This window comes from Theobroma cacao, chromosome 6, assembly GCF_053813885.1.
Source record: "Theobroma cacao isolate CCN51 chromosome 6, ASM5381388v1, whole genome shotgun sequence".
Classification (NCBI taxonomy): domain Eukaryota; kingdom Viridiplantae; phylum Streptophyta; class Magnoliopsida; order Malvales; family Malvaceae; genus Theobroma; species Theobroma cacao.
In genome coordinates, this window is record NC_142644.1 from 4,676,480 (window position 1) to 4,692,119 (window position 15,640).

The 15,640-nt window shown below is 31.5% G+C and overlaps 1 protein-coding gene across 2 annotated transcripts; it reads right to left on the bottom strand.

Annotated features, from left to right (window-relative positions):
- Positions 1 to 34: 34 nt before the first annotated feature.
- Positions 35 to 8,312, bottom strand: LOC18595461 (putative protein phosphatase 2C 60). Of its 2 annotated transcripts, none has more exons than XM_007023410.3 (11): positions 8,154 to 8,312; positions 7,165 to 7,284; positions 6,066 to 6,129; positions 5,350 to 5,458; positions 4,730 to 4,883; positions 3,199 to 3,324; positions 2,540 to 2,663; positions 2,348 to 2,424; positions 2,033 to 2,085; positions 523 to 577; positions 35 to 419 (listed from the first exon to the last, which is right to left on the bottom strand). In XM_007023410.3, exons 2-11 carry the CDS (start codon positions 7,279 to 7,281, stop codon positions 207 to 209), a joined length of 1,092 nt encoding a protein of 363 aa, XP_007023472.1. In that variant the 5' UTR covers positions 7,282 to 7,284; positions 8,154 to 8,312; the 3' UTR covers positions 35 to 206. The 2 variants fall into 2 exon arrangements, with proteins under 2 accessions (XP_007023472.1, XP_017978918.1); XM_018123429.2 differs by having other exon boundaries at positions 8,158 to 8,272.
- Positions 8,313 to 15,640: the final 7,328 nt, after the last annotated feature.

A 15,640-nucleotide genomic window follows, 5' to 3' on the forward strand; every position in this document is an offset into this window, starting at 1 on the left:
CAAATTTCAAATTAAGCACAAAAACTAACACATGTACAGAAACCCTTAATAGCTGAGCTATTCAATTAAAAACCTTCCAACATATACAATAGCATCACCAGAAATCACTTGCTACATGTGAAAATTTAGAGTGTACCACAATGCTTTTGCTTACAGCTTTCAAGAAAATGGGTGGTAATTTGGTCAACGAAAGCAGCTAATGCTTCTTAAGATCCAGATTCTAATGTGCTTTTATCTGTCTCGGGCGCGGGCGTTTGATCGGTCAATGTTGGTGGCTGCTGCTCTGAAGAAGTACCAGAACCAGCAGGTTTTTTGAACTGAACAAGGATCATCGTCATGTTATCACATCCCTCACCACCGGCTGTCGGAGCCAAACACCTGTCAAATACTCTCTCACAGATCGCTGACAGTTTAGATTCCTGCACAGAGAAAGAGATCGCTGTTAGCTCATTGCACATCTAACGATACTTAACCAGTGTATTGACAGCTTATAATGTTCCCAGAGGGCTCTGGAGGACTTACATTTTTTAACTGCTCTCCTACAAAATCCACTAGTTGTTGACTTGACATACAATCCCTAGTGAACAAAACAGGAAAATACTATCAAATTATTAATAATAACAAAAATAAAATAAATAATATCATCTAAGCCACCAGTATTTACTAAATGATTCAGATGACTATTTGGATGAGGAACATTCTATCACATTATCGCCATCTACCACCGTTGTGCATGGTGCAGAGAGGAGTACGTTTTCTAATATAATAACGGATAGAGAGAAGATAGACACCAGGCAGAAGAGTGCGAAATCTAAATTTCTTGCCAATACTGCACAAACTCAAGATGTTTTCCTAAAAGTGTAGAAGGGTGGCCACAACTTATTTGGAGGAATTGGAAAGACTTGGTATCAAATTTTAAATTCAAAGCTGGCACTCGTTACAAGTCTAACAATCCATACTTTGTCACAAACTTCTAATTACATCAATGTGTATATAATAACCTCACTTACCAACCGAAAAGCATCATTCCACTCCTCTACATAAGTCCTTCCAATAAAAAATTTAAGTTTTATATATCTGTATTCTTCTGAAGACAACTCATGTGTCTATCCACAATCAAGATGATGTGACCAATAAGCAGATGATGCAGAGTGAGAAATGGAGGAACCAAAAGGAGTATGTTAGTCAATGACACCATTAACCCTCTTTGCCAACTAAGATAAGATTGCTACATGGCATTGATGACATGGAATATATTTGACCATGTGGCGTTAATATACATGTTTCAAATAAATAAAAACATTTATTTTTTCCTTTTTTCTTTCCTTTTCGTTTTCATTAATGCCATATTTAAGGGCTCAATTGATTGCAATAAGAGAATAGGGGGCCTAGATGAGAAAATGAATTAAGTAAGGGCTTATTTTATATTTTACCCAAGTATTAACAAGGTTACCGATACATGCTCTATGTTGCCTCTAGACATTCTATTCACTCCCTGGCATAAATAGCCCACCTCTTCCCATTCTCAAGTATTAAGCAGCATTCTTTACATCTCCATCCCAAATTTTTGTATCTTATTCCTAACTATCTATCCTCACAATACCCCTCGTAGAAGCTCCCAAGGAAATCTATACAAGATACACACATTCTCTTTATTTTAGCCCTTTCCATATACACACATATCAAATGCCTACATACACACGTGCATGCATACATAGGCAAATATGCTTAGTTCCATCATCCATATATATAAATATGCTTCATTCCATCAAATTGGGATTGGCTACATAAGTCCCCCCTCGTCCACCAATACAGTTTAAAGTCATACTATGACAGATTGCTTGACATCAAATCTTTCAGAAAGATTGGCAAGTAGGCAGGCAGCATTCCTGCATGCACCTACTGCATATTACATTGAGCATTCTCAATATTGCCCAAATAATATTCTGGTAGCATCTATGGTTGATTTCAGAATGCAGGGTAGAAGAGATGCTATTTCTTGTAACAAAAACTTTTTTATAAAGTAACTTACCAAATCCCATCGCAAGCTAAAACAAGAAACTCATCATCATCGCAAAGCTCAACCTATTTCAAAGAGGACAAAGCAGAGTTTAAAGAAAGGAATAAATAAGAACATTAATTGCCAGTGATATATCTTGAATGGCAACAAAGGTTTCTATATGCATGTGACATACTACGACTACAGAATATTGATAGATATTCTTTCAATTCTAATAAAAGAATATTTAAAAGTTAATTTCTTTATCAAATCAATTGGCCAATATCAACATTTAGAGAATGAGTTAAAAAATTAAACTAATACTAAAGCAAACAGCAATTCACTTACAGTGTTAATGTCTGGATTAGCTGTTACAACTTGTTTTTCCGCTGGCAGAGTTTTGTTCTGTTTGAACTCCGCATCTCCTGCAACCGAAAGACAATTTTAGACCAATAAGCAACTGGTTAAATCCACTTCCCCCTTCCAAACACCAAAATCTCCTCTCAATGGAGAAATAATTAAACTGGGATCTAGAAGTACCAATAGCCCTGGCCAAGTTTAAACTTCCGTTGACACGTCCCACTTGAATAAAACCACCAGCTTTCAGAATCCTATCTTTCTCCACCTCAAGGTCAGGCTTGTGATCTTTAGACAAATTATACGCCTGCACAAAAGAGACGATCCTATTGCATATCCAAAGGAGAGAGGTAAAGGAAACTTAAAAAACATCTCTGAACATGGAGCATTGGATAAATGCTTTGGGGACCTAGTTAAGCAGTTACTCTAGAGACTAGCATACTTCAAGCAAATTGAAAATTGATGTAACAGGAATTATGTTACATTAACACTGCTTTCCTCTCTCCTACAAGCAATCAAATTGAAGAAAGGTAAGAACATCTTCTACAACCATTTCCAAGTCAAATCTGACTCAAAATACTCACACATTTAAAAGGGCAAGGCCCTGTAGATTACACCTTACTCCAATATTAATGAGAAGAATATAGCCTGAACAACAGCTACTTAAAAGTGCTAGAATTAACTTACGACAAAATCACTCACTTATAGCAGACTTTCCAACGACAAAATCACTCACTTACAGCAGACTTTCCTTCAGTTCACAATTTTGAAAGGCCTTCATTCCATCAGCATAATTTTGAAATCATGTTATCAAGGTTCTGCAGAAGGAAAGAAAATTGTACCTGGCTCTTTCTGGATATTACACAACGAGAATCACCAGCATTAGCAACAACAAGTTGGTTGTTTCGAATGATTGCAACACAGGCTGTGCTTCCAGAAGTAGGTCCATGAAAATCAGAGTGAGGGCCCTACTTGCAACCAACACAAGAAATTGATATTAGGATTTCACAGGTTAAATAGACATATTTGACTAATCAAACAATAGCTTCTTATAGATAGTATTGCATTCAAAAAATTAAAAAATCCTACGAAAAATTTGGAGCAAATATAATTCTTCAATTAAGCTGCATCAGAGAACCCTCTTTCCTCCACTATTAGTTAAAAGTCAAGCTAACATATGGTTTAATAATGCTTGTTTGCTATCTACCGATCTATAGAGTACCAACTATTCAAACTTATCCTTTACCAAAATAAAGTCATTAAGTGAAGGTTGCTGATGTCTTTTCTGATACATTCTATCTTTCATATCCAAGATAGAGGGCAAAACAAGGAAAAGGTACAACAGTAAAGCTCTCTTAATTCTAACCAAATTAAATGAACAATCACTTACGCCTAATAGTATTCACAAGATGCATGCAAGAAAAGTAACTGCAAGAACTCCTAATCCCTAGGCAACCAGCTGCATATGCTCAAGAAAAACAAATATCTGATGCAGGTAGATTAAAAGTCTTCAATACACAAACTCAAAACTGTACCATGGACAAATGGCCAATTTCCAACATATTTTTCAGTTTTCTTTTGGAGAGTCGATGGGAAAAAGGGTACAAATTTGACCCCTTCTGAAGAGAAGTGTCTACATGCTCCTTTTATTGCTTTCCAATCTAGTTCATACTTAAGCTCCTTTTAATCACATCATAATCCTCAAGCAAAAGCCTTCCTTCTCATTCATTTTATCCATCTTCTGCTGTTAAGACTTTTCAAAGCCTAACAGAACAACTCAAAATGATTCAGATAACTATTCTTTGCCTTAGTTAAAACTGTCTCCTGATATAGCCCCAAAAGTGATATAGCAAACTTACTAATTATGTTCGACTCCTGACTGTATCTTACCTCAATCAAAATTAGCATGCTTCACAGAGTTGGTGCATCTAAAATCTATTTCTCAAAAGATTGTTAAAATTAAATACATCTTAGTAAGTTTGTTAATTTACACCAATAAACAAAAAGGTACTAAACATATCTCAATAAATGGCCTTTCTTTATCAGTATTCTCATAAATTTTCTCCAATTTGCCAAATAAGCAAACAGAAAAATTTTTTTGTAATCAGATTTATTATGCAAGGATACAAATAATCTAATACCAAAAAGTAGAATTTATAATTACTCCTATTGATAGCACAGGAAATGGACTGAAGAAATTATTTACTCCTTGGAATGAGCATTCACAGCTACCACAGAAACAAATAAAGCCTTGTAACTTAGATCTCATTAAAACATTTTTAATCAAAATGCTTTTAGAGATCAGAAAGGCAAATACAAAATGAAAGTGCTTCATACAATTTAAAAAAAAACAGTTATATATCATAAAAATACCTCCTCAGAACGCCAATCATCAAAATGGTTATTAGCTTCACCACCCCTAGGAGACCATATGAGCCCTTCAATGAGGCCCGAAACCTTGTCCATTTTATCTCCCAGGATTGCTAATTCTCTCCATCCCCTTTGTCCACGCATCATCTCATCCATTCTGAATGATGCAATAAAACAGAAGTTGGAAGCATGTATAGCAGAACAAACAAGCACCTTCATTTATATCATATTTTATCTAGTAAAATGAATTTCATCATACTCTTAAATTTAAAAGCTATAGCTCCAGCAAATTCATGGGGAAAAAGAAGCAGAAACGGCTAGACAACCACGAGTCAAAAAAGCAGTGGCAATAGCGTATGCTGGAATGGAAAAACCAGTACCATTATAGCAATATGGAAAAACAATGGCATCAGTGACAGAAGGAATTCATTGGATAAAAGGCGGAAACACTTAGCATGATCATTTATAGTCATTAACAAAATTTGAGTGGCACTGATCATGAGCTCCAAGCACACAATCCATATGCAGATCCCCAGCAAACTTAGAACATCTAGAGCTATGACACATCTGCCAAGTATTGCCAACCAAAAAAATAATAATGCAAAAAAATAAAGTAAAAGAACCTGAGAAAAGATTTCTGTACTGAAGTCCCTATATCTCCAGCTAAATATGCCTCATGCTTGAGCACCTGTTGATGGAGATACTTGGCACAAAACTTAGCCACTGCTTTACCTGCAGATAGATGGACCCACACAGAAAATACTTAAAAGAGTTAGCACAAAGAATTTAATCAGCTAAACAGCTAAATCAATCATGCAAAGGCTTTAAAAATCATAAAATCCAATTTTAAAAAATGAACCAGAGAAAAAGTAACAACCCTATTGTAAGCAGCTCAACTTCATTGTTTAAGACTTTAAGAGTACTAAAATGTTTCTGATCAAGTAAGGCCGCATGTTTTGTTCACACATTAAACAGAGATATAACATAAAACTTTTGCCCAAGAAAAAAAGGAAAACACACACAAACAGCAAAACAGAATTCCTCCAATGATGTATATTAAACACACTAAGATGTCAACAGATCTGTCTACAGTAATATCACAGATAGACCTCAATAGTAAAAGGCATAATCCTACTCTAGTGGCTTCATCAGTGCCATGACCAAACACACATGCTAATGTCATTTAAAACTTGGAAAAGGAATAACTATAATTATGTTCAGTAAAATGCAAACAGAATGCAGCAAAAGAAAAGAAAACTTGAATGAAAGCTGAACTTCAAATGCTTTTTAAAGAAAAAAATTAAATGAACGAAGAAAATTAAAGAGCTCAAATGCTTACCTCCATGACCATCATAAACACCAAAAAAGGACGTCGAGCGATCCAGATCTGGATAAGCTGCATGCTGCAAAAACCACAAAAGTAAATTCATGGCATCATTTAAGGTAAATTTGTTATCATGAGGTAGATAAATGGTCTGTTAGAGAAAAACGAAAACAATCACCAATTGACATTGAATACATGCTTTTAAAGAGGAGTTATATCCCTCAAACTTCTTAGACATAACAGGCCACCAACACATTCTAGACATGCATCAGGCATTAACTTCCAAAAGGACGGGTGTGCATGCACCGTTGCACATACAAAAAGCAAAAGTAATCTATTGAGAGAGTCATTTCTGCTTTGCCTTAAAAGGTTAGGTTTTGGTGAGAATTTCATTCCAAAGAACAAATCTAGAGTCTAAATGGACACACTTCAATGTGTTAAATCCCAACCCAACCAAAAAAAAAAAAAAGGGAAAAACAAAGAACTTACTTTCTCCCTCCTGGTATAGAAATCAGACTATATTAACTTCCAAGTTTTATGACCATAATATGTAAAGAGTCTTCAGTTATTTTAAAATGAAGGCATCTATCTTTAGCTTGTAAGATTATGTGAATTGATTCCTTAGCAACCATGTTTGACTCCTGTTTTACGAAAAGACATGCCCAAGTATTTTGACTAGTCTTAACACCCTGTCTAATGTCAACAGCAGAAGCGTTTTTGAAAGATCTCTAGTAACACTATTTTACAACAATAACATCAGTCTTCCTTTATTTTAATCACATTTATTAAGAACAGAGAGCTGCGAAATATCTTTGAATAAGAAAATACACATCAGTTCATTGTCACGCCATTCTAATCAACTGAAAAAAATAGCAAATACACCATGGCTATCCTTATACTTCGATTTGATACTTTGACAAAAAACACCAAGGCAATTTCTAACCCTAAAAGATTCCAATACCTTCTAATTGCGCAATCTTAGCACTCAGCTTAAATGCTACATGATCTTTAATACCTAGGTAAGTCCCGTGACTTCAGTTAACAATTTCTACCGGAAGCACATGCAAAGACGTAGTAAATTAAGTCAAGCAATGAGATTACAGGAAGCACTTACAGCATCCTCCATAGTTGCACGCCATCCTTGCATGGAGGACAATCCAAATCGAAGCCTGTCATTTTCACCATCATCTGAGAACTTTTCAGTTTTCGGGGTGCTGAGGTATACACCCATTGCCTGAGTAAACCACAGCAGAACTATCAATCACATATTCTTTCCTAAATCTTTACTTTCATACGTAGACAGAGAGACATGCACATGCATATACTTGTACACAACAATCAATTGTTTTTTCCAGAATCTATTCACACATGAAAATACAAATAAGCACAAATGCTCACCACACACACACAAAACACGTATACAAACATATATAATGATCTTGTCAGGCATGCATTTGTCTATATACAAATAAATGCCATAAAAAATACAAGCACAGATTGCACACTTAATTCTTATACCATTTACACACGAACCTGATTCCATCAATGAACAAATGGCAATACATTCCGATAGATTAATACAAAACCACATGTCAAAACAATAGCCAATATAAGTAACAACTATTAATAGAGATCAAATCAAAATTCAACATACCATATAAATTTTTTCTTTTTTTGCTTTTACAAAACATGTATCAGTAAACAAAATCCTTCCAAAAACATGTCCAAATTAAGAAACCGAGATCAAGGCAACTAGAATGATCTAATTTCTACGTTTTGATCATCGAGAAAGTGAATCCTAGAGGGAACAACGTGTTGCCGTGATTTTAAGTCTTTTTGAGTGGTTTCTCTCAATCAACATTCATTTCTTTTCAATTTCTTTGGTTTTCCCGGGAACCAAACGGATGATCAAATAGTAATAACAAGACAAAAAAGGAACAAACAAGCACAAAAAGATAATAATAAATAAATGAATAACAGGAATCGAAATTGAGCAAAGCGAGTATAGGAAGATCGAATTGGAATATCATAATAAACAAAGAAGAAGAAGAAAATAGGAATTGATTAGGGTTTGGGATGTAAGGAGAAGGAAATGAAACTAACTTGCCAGTTTGAGAGTCAGAGAGTCCGTACAGTTTTTGAGAGAGAGAGAGAGAGAGAGAGAGAGAAATGGATCTGTTGGAGAGACTGTTACTGTTTTGTTATCTGTTTTTGAGGGACTAAATAATATGATTCTGTTTTTCGATAATCATTTTTTGAGCGAAATGAGCCGGGGCTATGACACGTGACGCCCTACTTGCGGAGGTTCTTTCTTTTTAAGTTTTCAAAATTATGTATTTTTAATTAATTCTAGGGATAGAAATCTTAAATTATGGCCATGTTGTGCACTTCAATACGTTCTTGTTTGTTGCAAAAAGCTATTAAATAATTTGTACACTAATAATATAAATTTAATGATAAAATATTCATATCTTAAAATTTTAATTAAAATTTCAAACAGACTTATTAATTTTTAAAATAGATATTTTACTTTAAAATTTTATTTTTGTTGAACACATAGGTTGAGTAGTTAGTAAGTGATTCTGTCAATTTAATAACGTGATAATATTTTTAAAAATTATTATTATATTTATTAATATTTTTATTTTTTAAAAAAAATAAAAAAATTCTTAACTCTCCAAGATGATCGATGCTCCCCAACTCCCCAAGAGAAGGGAGCACTAATTCGATGCTTTTTTTCTTGAGGAGTTGGGAAGCACCATTAGTGCTCTCTTTTTTTTTTTTTAATTTTAAAAAAATATAATAATTAATTTTTAAATTAATAAAAAAGATATTTTAATTTTTTTATAATTTTCGTTAATGGTGTTTATATTTTTTTGATAGAGTGTTTATTTCAAATCCATTTGAAATTTCAATTAAAACTTAAGAGTATGGGAGTATTTTACCTTAATTTAATCAAGTCTATGTTCAAAAAATTATTTAAATTAATTTTGATATTTTAACGATCAATTAATTGTCATTAATTAAAATATTACTTATCATTTTATATTCACGTGACATTAACGTGAATGATGAAAATTATCACAAAATCATATCATCATTTCTTTTGGAAAATATATTATCATATATTATAACAAATCAATATAACATGTTAATGTGACAAACAACATCGAGCCAACCATTAATTAGAACGGCTTATTTAATTCAAAATAAAAATAAAAAAATTTAATTAAACGTAATAAAAAATTAATTTTTTTTTAAATAGTTGAACAACTTTTTTAAATATTATACTTTTTTGAATTTTATAAAGATTTTACCTCTATATTATTTTTACATATATTTTAACAATATATGTCTAACGAATAAGTTTTTTTTATCCGGCGAAACGATGAAAGATTTAAAACATTTATATGTTTTGTTTTAATTTATACTCTCTTGATAACTAGGGTGAGCAATAGTTCAAAGTCACCCATGAACCCTACATTGATGGATTTGGGTTAATTTTATATTGATCCTGTAACTTGATTCTTAATTCTTGGTTCAGATAGAAATGCTGGAATGAGTCTTTGAAATTCCAAGACTCATTATAGGATTTCTACCTATTGAGAATCAATGAAACGAATATATTTTCAAAAAACAAAAAAATTCATGGTTCAATATTTTAGATCAACACTTCTAGGTTGATCTAAAATTCTAAAATTCTAATCATTAATCCACTCGTCTGAGATAGAAAGACCAGCCATAGAATCAAGTTTGGACTTGATATAAATTAATGATCACTATATACAAAATAATCTAAATATTTACAAATTGTAAAACTCAAAATTATCAAATTATATATATATATATATATATATATATATATATATGTATTTAAGATTTTGATTTTTAAGTTAAAGAGTTGTTTAAAATGTTTATATCCAATATAGACAATAAATAAAGCTATCAACAACAATATGCATAATGTTAAGATTTTCTTTTGAAAAGTCATAATGTTAAGATTTTGAAAGTAGTAAAGCCTACCATCAATGTATGAATAAATTATAATGTATGAAATTTCTTGTAATATTCATAAATTTGATACTCTATTTGATTGAAATTTAGATATATAATAATAAACTATTATTGTTTTAATTTTTTTGAAAAATATATAAGATAATTTATAATGATCTTAAACCATAAAGTTAATCTTAGAGACAGTTCTACAAAAGCATAAATCGATCTGCGTTCAAAAGTTTTAGGATCAACCTTACAGGTATACCTGTCAAAATGGACCTGGCCCATTGGGTCGGTCCATTTTTTTTATCAAATATGAGGTGAGTTGGATTTAAAAATTTAGGCCTATATTTGAACTAGGCCTAAATGGGCCAACCCACCAAATCAGTGAGTTGGGGTGAGTTGGGGCGAACCAACTCTGTGGGTCAAAAAAATAAATAATTTTAATTAATTTAATAATTTTATATATTTGATTATATAAGATTAATAATTTAATTACCAATAATATTGTTTATTTTATATAGTTTAATGTGTTTAATCTTTACTTATTAAATTAATAATTTTAATTTATAAATTAAATCATAAAATAATTTTATTATAAAATTATAAAAATAATTTTTTTTTAAAAAATAAAAAATGGGTTGACCCAACTCAACCTATGGGTTAGTAAGGGGTGGATTGGGTTGAAGTTTTGATGGCCCATATAAAAAAAGGCTGACTCGACCCGACCCATATTTTCTTAACCCACAAAGGCTTGGGCTAGGTTGGGCCAGCCCATATTGACAGCTCTATTTACAAGGATGCTCGAAGACTCTTAACTCCAAAACTGCTTACCCAAACTTCACTCACCCCAACTTGATAATATTATTTAATAAAAGAAATGAAAGAGTTATATACCAAAAAAAAAAACATAAAAAAGTGAAATAATTCAAAATTTTAATTTTAAAAAACAACTAAAACATTTACTTTATATGGTACACGTCTTTATGAGTAAGATTTAGAAGGAATTTCAAAGATAAAATTCATAAATTTGTCAATGTATTTTCAAAATAAAAAGTTGTCTCTTCATATGAAAAGTTATATTTTTTTTCATATAAAAAATATGACTATTCAAAAGTTACATTAATAGAAAGGTTATGTTACATTTGTGATATAGTGTGACTATTAAATTGTAAGTGGTTTTTCATATGAATAGTTATATCTCTTAATAAAGTGACATATTGAAAAGACATATTTAAATCCAAAAGTCATGACACATTTGGAAAAACATATAGTTCAAAAGCCTGGATATGGAATGTTCTCTTTTTATATTATAACTCAAATATTATGTCTTATAGTATGAATGATTATTCTTTCATAAGGTAATTATTGAAACTATTTTTATTCAAGGATTGTGTCTTGTAATATGCAAAAGTGTTTTTAAGATATAGAGATGCCTTTATAAAAGAGAGGTACTTTGATGAAAAGGTTGTATCTTTTAAAAAGAGACATTTACAAGTTTATATAAAAAGTTTGCTACTAACTATTTTGATACATCAAAAATAAATAAAACAAGAGTAAAAAAAATCTATAGGAAGAGAAGTATTATATTTTGAAAATAAACATAAACATTTGTACTCCTATCATATACCAAATGAATTCAAATTTCTTATAATCTACATGTTACAGAAAGAAAGCTTTAAGACAAAATAACTTTGCAAACCTTCGAGTGTATCTAGCGGTCTACTCTCATAAAGTGTAAGACGAAGTTAGACGTTAACTACATTATATCCTTAAAGCTATTCACATAATTCCCCTTTAGATATTGAGTGGTGGAGACGAAATAAGTTTTTAAGATAACATCTATTAAAAGGCACATTTTGAAGTCAATTTTGTCAATTTCTTTGAATTCCAACTAAACCTCATTTATACCAACAAAATTCACAATTAAAAATTAATTAAACAAAAATTGCATCTAAGAAGTCAAAGTTGATAACTTTACAGCATTAGTTGGACAATCACATACACAAAAATCGAAAGAATTTTAATACTATTTTATTTAATGAGCACTCAAACTAATTAAAATTTTCATTGTTAATAAATTTTTGATAGATTTGATATTAGATATTTTTAAATTAATTTTTTTATATTTTCTTAAATATTAAAATTTATCAACCGTCTTTATCACTTCTCATCAATTGTAAGATTAACTCAAATTAATCATATTTAATTCATTAACTTCATGTTAACTACGTTAATGAAACACTAATAAAATGGATTCATTTACAAAAGACATGCCCTAAGGGATTATTTGGAGAAGCCCAAACCTCCTTGGATTTTTTGCAGGATTTTCACATTGTGTTGACCTGACCCATTTCACTTTCTTTCTCATTGTTTTTCCAAATATGACACTGTTTCAAGTGCTTTTTCAACTAGCCTCGTTGCTCCTTTTTCTTTGCCAACTTCTTCTTCCCTAAACAACATCATTTAGGTAGTATTCCCTACACTTAACCCAAGCATTTTAAACTTTCTTTAGAAGCGTTAATCCTATTTCCCACTTTTTGTTTCTCTTTCTAAAGTTGTTGTTGCTGCAATTCTCTCACTAGAAAAACCAAAATCCACCATATTTTAACTGTCCACTTTGCCATCGTGAATCCCAAACGCCTATCGTTTCTCTTCCTCGTTTCCCTTAACCAAGTAAAGCACTTAAATGGACCCTAAGAAAGCTAACGAATCTCTTAAAGAAAAAAACCTAAAAACTTTAATTGAACTCTTTTTTGTTTTCAAATTATGTTTTTTCACTAAGATTTTGGTATATTGTGGTTATAATTGCCTAGATCTCTCTGTAGGCTCTTTCTTAGAGTTTTTTGCAACTGTTCTCGATTTGCAAGCACAAAGCTCTTTATAACTACTCTAAAGGTGGCTTTTTTTGGTCCATTTTTTCCTTTTTTTTATTTATTAATATTTTTAATAAATATCTTTGATTTATTCATTTTGTTAATAAACATTTTCGGTTTATTCAATTTGTTCTTTTCATTTTTATGATTTTTTTTCCACATTCTCAATTAGGTGTCTATATGTGTAATTTCATAAAATCTAATCTGCTGGTAATTGACCATTTAATTGTAATTTTTTGGCATAATATCTTTACTTTTGTATTAAATTGAAAGGTTTTGCCTTAACCTCCAAAAAGTATTGTTGTTTGATTATACCTTAATCATAGAAAATGTAAAAGGGTTGTGTCTTAACTTTTGAAAAGACTAGTGTAAAAGTTATGCCTGATCCTTAAAGAGGCATTTGATATAGTAGATTACAAACTCCTTAGTGAACTAAGGGAGAGGATGTAGGCAAAGAGGTCGAACTTTTATGAAATAAATGTATACAGTTTTTCCTCCTTCTAACTGTACTTGTTATTTTCAAAAACCAATTTCTTTAAAAGAGTTTCTTTACTTGTGAAGGTTCTTAAAGAAAAGGATTTTTCAAAAAGCAAAGCTTCTTGAGTTTTAAGCTTAGAAAAATTTTTAATATTCATTCACCCTTTTTTGAATATCTATTTATTGAGCTTACAAATCTAACAATTGGTATCGTATTTTTGGTCTCAAGTTTGCAGGTCTCATTACTTTGAAAAGATCCTTTGAAGCTCAAAATCATGGCTTTGCAACCTAAAACAACTTCACTAGGTGGCCAATTTATAGTAAGGCCTCTCTCTTTCTAGAGAAAACCATCCATATTAGAAGAAGAGAGTGGAGATATTTATTCAAGCACATAAATTTGATGTATGAAATATTATCTTAAAAGGTCCATATGTCCTTATTAATAATATGGAAGAAAGGATAGTGATAAAGTTTAGGAAAGAGTGGGATGCGAAAAACAAAAAGTTAGTCCAACTTAATGCCAAAGTTGTCAACACCCTTTCTTGTGCTTTAAATGTTGAAGAATTCAATAGGATATCCATGTGTGAGAGTGTAAAGGAAATTTGGGATGTTCTAGACACCACTCATTAAGGAACCAACCAAGCTAAAGAGTCCATGATAGGCTTACTTACCTTTCACTATGAGTTGTTTAGGATGAAAGATGATAAATCAACAAATCAAATGTACAAGAGGTCCACCAACATAGTTGGAGGGTTGAAAGCACTAGGGAAACACTTCCCAAATCCTCAATTAGTGAAGAAACTACTTTATAGTCTACCTAAGTCTTAGAGGCCTAAAGTGATGGCCATTAAAGAGGCTAGAAACTTAAACACCTTTAAGCTAGATGGACTTGTAGGTTCTTTGCTCACATATGAAATGACTTTTAAGCATGGAAATGAGATTGATGATGCAAGAAAAAAAGACATCAAGAAGAAAGGAGTTACACTTAAGTCCACCATTGAAGAAGATGAAAAGAGTACCAAAGAGGAAAATGAGGAAAATGAAGATATAGCCTTGTTAGTAAAGAGATTCAACAAATCCATGAGAAAAAAATATAGAGGAAGAAGACCCCCAAGAAGAGATGGGCCAAAATGTGAAAATAGCAAAGATCACTTGATTTTCTATAATGTAGAAAATTAGGTCACATCCAATATCAGTGCTTAGGTAAGAAGTGCCATCCAAAGAATACCAAGAAGAAAGCTATGGTAGCCATTTGGAGTGATAGTGATGATTCACAAGATGACGAAGAATGAGAGATTGCCAACTTTTGCTTCATGGCTCTTGAAGAACCAAAGTTATGTCCTACTGTTAATGCATCTTGTTCATAGACCTTGGATGATTGATCATATTCTTTTGATGAAGTACAAAATGCTTATGATGATTTAGCATTTATGTTTGAATGCATGCAATTGAAATACAATTAGATCATCCCTAAGCTTAAAGTTGAAAATGAGCTTTTACCTAAAAGAAAATTTGAACTTGAAAAAAGTGTCAAAAGCTTAAAAGAAGAAAGAAATGATTTGAAAAAGAAAAATGAAAATTTGCGTTAGTATTTTTCAAAATTTCACATGAGTCAACAAAAGTTAAATGACATGTTAAAAACTCAAAGAGCATTTTTTGGCAAAGAAGGTTTAGGCTTTGATGGAACCCAAAAAGAGACTCACCTCAAAAATTTCTTTGTTAAAGAAAATGAAAATTTTGGTGCTTTTACTAGATGCATTTGCTTTTATAAAATTGGGCATTCTATTTACTTTTGTCCATTAACAATAGTAACACAAAAAGGTTAAGTGATTAAGAGTGTATGGGTTCAAGAGGAATCAAAACCATATATGGTAAGGTGTGCAAGATGGACTGGGTTTCAAAGGGAACTAAAACAGTTAACATTAACATTAGTGGACCCAAGAGAGTTTGGGTATCGAAAAACAAAATTTGAATTTCTTTTTTGTAAGAAAAAGAGCATCGTTACAAGGTCAATCTTAAGACAAAGAAGTATGGTACCTTTATAGTGGATGCTTAAGATATATGACTGAAAACAAAGAAAAATTTTCTGATTTGAAACCTAAAGAAAGAGGAGATGTGACCTTTGGTGATGATTGACAATGAAAAATAAAAGGCATTAAAGATATTGGTAACAATTTCTCAATCCATATTGAAAATGTGTTGTTAGTCAATTATGAGACAACAATTATAGAGTTATTTTTA